Raw genomic sequence first — 3,950 nt, forward strand, 5'->3', positions numbered from 1 at the left:
TGTTTATACCATTGTTTGATGCAACTGCATGCCGTATTTTTATATGAAAATAAACAAGCTGAAAACACTCTAACTGAAAAACTTTTAATGCTTTTCTATAGTATTAAGCCTCAAACGTCAACTATACATCGGAATGGTTTCTTCCTTAAATTGTAAAAATAGTAAAAAATATGAATGGTATTATAATGTTAAACTAAAACTAAAATTAAAATAATGGGAAAAACCCTTAAGATAACATGTAGAAAGAAAAAAACGCATCTTAAGCACGCAGAATAACATAAGTGGACTTTGAACGATTAATTGCCGCTTTGAACGATTACGTAATTGTGGCATCCATAATTGTAATCGCGATTAGAAATTCAATTAATTGTGCAGCCCTAAATGTATGTATATATTAGAATAATCTCAATCATTTAGTATTAGATTGAGGGCAGAATTGCATCGCTAATAGAGAGAATGTTTTTAGCGCTGATGTCCCCGTTACAGTGTCTCTCATTGTCTTTCCTTTCTCTACTTTTCTTCTCTCTATCCTGCTCTATCATGGCATATTCTCTTCTCTCTCCGTCTCCTGCTATTTCTGCGTGTCCCAGTGTACTGAAACTGGATGGTGATGGGGTGGCCTGCTTTCTTTCCTGGCTTATTGCAGTGTGTATTTCCACTCTAATGTGTAACAAAGGAATACCTGGGTGGTAAGACTCTATTACGTGTCAGTCGCTAGAGATTTTTGTTAGAAATTATTTTCCATTTATATTGTGATCAATACATTTGCATGTTTACCAGTGGCCTTCTAGTAATGAAAAAGGTATAGTAATGTGAAATTATTTGTCCCAAGAAGCAGAACTGTTTTCAACATTGATAATAATAAGAAATGTGTCTTGATCATCAAATCAACATATAGAAATGATTTCTGAAGGATCACTGAAGCCTGGAGTAATGAGGCTGAAAATTCAGCTTTGTATCACAGGAATAAATTACAATTTAAAATATATACAAAAAGAAAACCGTTATTAGAAATTGTAATAATATTTCACAATATTCCTGTTTTTACTGTATTTTTGATCAAATAAATGCAGCCTTGGTGAGCAGAAGAGACTTTCAAAAACATTAATTAAGCACGCAGAATAACATAAGTGGACTTTGAACGATTAATTGCCGCTTTGAACGATTACGTAATTGTGGCATCCATAATTGTAATCGCGATTAGAAATTCGATTAATTGTGCAGCCCTACTTACCATATTATTTTAATGCATTATCTTAATTATGAACACACTGGTTTGTAGTGCAAACATTTTTACCGTTTACTGCACGCTGCTATTCTTCTCGTTATTTCCCTATAGCTAGCGGCTAGTATTTTCACCAGCTACAAAATGGTTTTAAGTCAGTTATTTCTATCTTTTGCTTTAGTGTGTCAGTAGGAAATATCAGTTTACGTTTCCAAACATTCATTTTGCCATTCATTGTAATAATCCAGTATGATTTTTGTTTGGATTATCAACTTAAAGTTTGATATCAAAAGCTGAATAATATATTTTGGCCTAAATTATTTTACCTATATTATTCAGTCACTTGATAATATGGCTAAAATCTAATACTTTTGCTGTAGCAAAATAACCAGGCTTATCAACTTTTTTTTTTTTTCTGTCAAATGCTGTGCATATTTTGGCACAAATCAGTCACTATACAGTAGATACTATGGCTAATATTAATAATTTATCATTACAAAATTATAATGTACCTAATTTGTAAGTCGCTTTGGATAAAAGCGTCTGCTAAATGACTAAATGTAAAATATGAATAAATTTGCAATATTTATTTGAATAAACAACAGGAAAAATAATGGCAAATGCAAAAGCAAATAATAAAAAGTAACTTATTAATAAACGTATTATTAAGTCACTTGATAATAAGGCTAATATTAATAAAATGTAGTACTTTTGCTGATGTTTATACACTTACAAAATGTATGTTAATAAACAGCATGAAAAAATAATGGCAAATATAAATAATAAAACGTATTAGCAAAATAACCAGACATTCCACCAATTTTTATTTTTTTATTTTTTTAAAGCTGTGCATATTTTGCCCAAATTAATAAAAATAAAAATAAATAACTAGCTAGCACATATTTTGGCAAATATTCTTCAGTGACTTGACACTACGGCTAATATTAATATAATAAAGTAGGTACTTCTACTGTTGTTTGTGCACTTGCAAAATTTGTTAATAAACATCAGGGAAAAACAACTGTGTAAATGCAAATAATTAAAAGTAACTTAAAATATTGTATATTGTTATGGTAGCAAAACAACCAGACACGTTTTATTGTGTCAAAGGCTGTGCATATTTTGCCACAAATTAATCAGTCACTTGATATACTATGACTAATATCAATAATAATAAAATATAGCCTAACACTTCTGCTGTTGTTTATGCACTTACAAAAGTTATGTTAATACACATCATTAAAAAATAAGTAACTAGTACTGTTCATAGCTAAGGTAGCAAAATAACTTGTGCATATATTGGCACAGACTCTTAAGTCACTTGGCTAATATTATTAAATATAATATAATAATAAGAATAATACGAATACTACTTCTGCTGTTGTTCATGCACTTATCAAAATAATTTTTTTGCATTAAAAAAAAAGTTTACTTCTGCATAATAAACTGTTAATAAAACTACTGAAGCAAAACCAGTTGGAAACTACTGCACCATAATATTTCAGATAAAAAAAATTTGAATTAAGTGCATGCTAAATTACATGCTGTCAGTACAATTTAACTGCCATACGTATGTTATGAGCTTTCAGCTGTCACCATAGTATGCATGAAAGCATGTCTCAAGTCACAAATCAAGAGTATTGTTTTCATTTTATTTAGGCTAACTCACTTTTGCACACAGCTCCTGTCCAAACCAGCACACACTTCTGTTTCAGGGCTCTCAAATCCCAGCACATGTACGTCCTCGCCTCTTTAAAAGATTAAAAACAAATCAAACATTGTACAAAGTGTAACAGCAACACAATTAAAACAAAACAGAAGCAGACAGAAACTTGCCTCTTCAATGCGGCATTAATAAAACACTTGAGGAGTCCGCGCCCGGTGCATTTGACAGTATCTAAAAACAACGACACATGAACACATTGTAGAAAGATACGGTGATGAGAGGATTGATGATGACTAGAAATGATGTTACCTTGAATGAGAATGAATCCTCCAGCCTCCGCTCCCTGTAGCACACATGACTCAACGCTCATCTCAACAGCTAACAGCTAACAGCTAAACAGCGCACTGCTAAAACGAGTTTAACGTGTTTGATAAGACACTGTCCGGATGACTACAACATCCTTGGGCTACTGATTAAACATGAGAACATATAACAGATCCAAAATGCCTGGTTATACATAAGAGTTATCGAATCAACACGAGTTTGATTTAGCGATGGCCGCTTTCGAAGCACTGCTTCGTGAAGCTTCGAAACGTTGGTGAATCATTTGTTTCGAAACAGTGATTCGGAGCGCGAATCAAACTGCCAAAGTCACGTGGTTTCAGTAAACGACGCTTCGTTACGCGATAACTGTTTGGCCCAGCGGCAAACCGTTTTATTCTTTTTATTATTATTTATTATTTTTTATTTTGCCATTTAGCAGACGCTTTTATCCAAAGCGACTTACAAATGAGGACAATAAAAGCAGTCAAAACTAACAAAAGAGCAACAATATATAAGTGCAAATGACAATATATATATATTATACACACACACACACAAAGAAAAACAAGTAGATAGAATAGAAAAAATAGAAAGCTAGTGTTTTTTTTGTTTGTTTTTTAATAATAAAAAAAAAATTATATGGTTTTTACCTGATCTCGGATCAGTTTCATCAATTTGCAGACATTTTTACGAGACATTTGTGTAATTAAAAGGATGAGAAGTAGTTAATAGTCT

The 3,950-nt window shown here is 31.9% G+C and overlaps 1 protein-coding gene across 1 annotated transcript in view; it reads right to left on the bottom strand.

The window, feature by feature from the left end:
- The window catches only part of LOC107738368 (elongator complex protein 5-like), a 9,941-nt gene extending 6,458 nt beyond the window's left edge, over positions 1 to 3,483 (bottom strand). Inside the window, exons 1-3 of the mRNA XM_016550119.1 lie at positions 3,201 to 3,483; positions 3,062 to 3,122; positions 2,895 to 2,975 (exon numbers count right to left, since the gene is read on the bottom strand). Of these exons, the coding sequence (XP_016405605.1) occupies positions 2,895 to 2,975; positions 3,062 to 3,122; positions 3,201 to 3,261 (203 nt within the window). The 5' untranslated portion in view covers positions 3,262 to 3,483. The remainder of the gene's footprint in view (positions 1 to 2,894; positions 2,976 to 3,061; positions 3,123 to 3,200) is intronic.
- Between the last annotated feature and the right edge of the window lie 467 nt (positions 3,484 to 3,950).

The sequence above is a fragment of the Sinocyclocheilus rhinocerous genome, unplaced genomic scaffold (genome assembly GCF_001515625.1).
Source record: "Sinocyclocheilus rhinocerous isolate Xijiao unplaced genomic scaffold, SAMN03320098_v1.1 scaffold1065, whole genome shotgun sequence".
NCBI lineage: Eukaryota > Metazoa > Chordata > Actinopteri > Cypriniformes > Cyprinidae > Sinocyclocheilus > Sinocyclocheilus rhinocerous.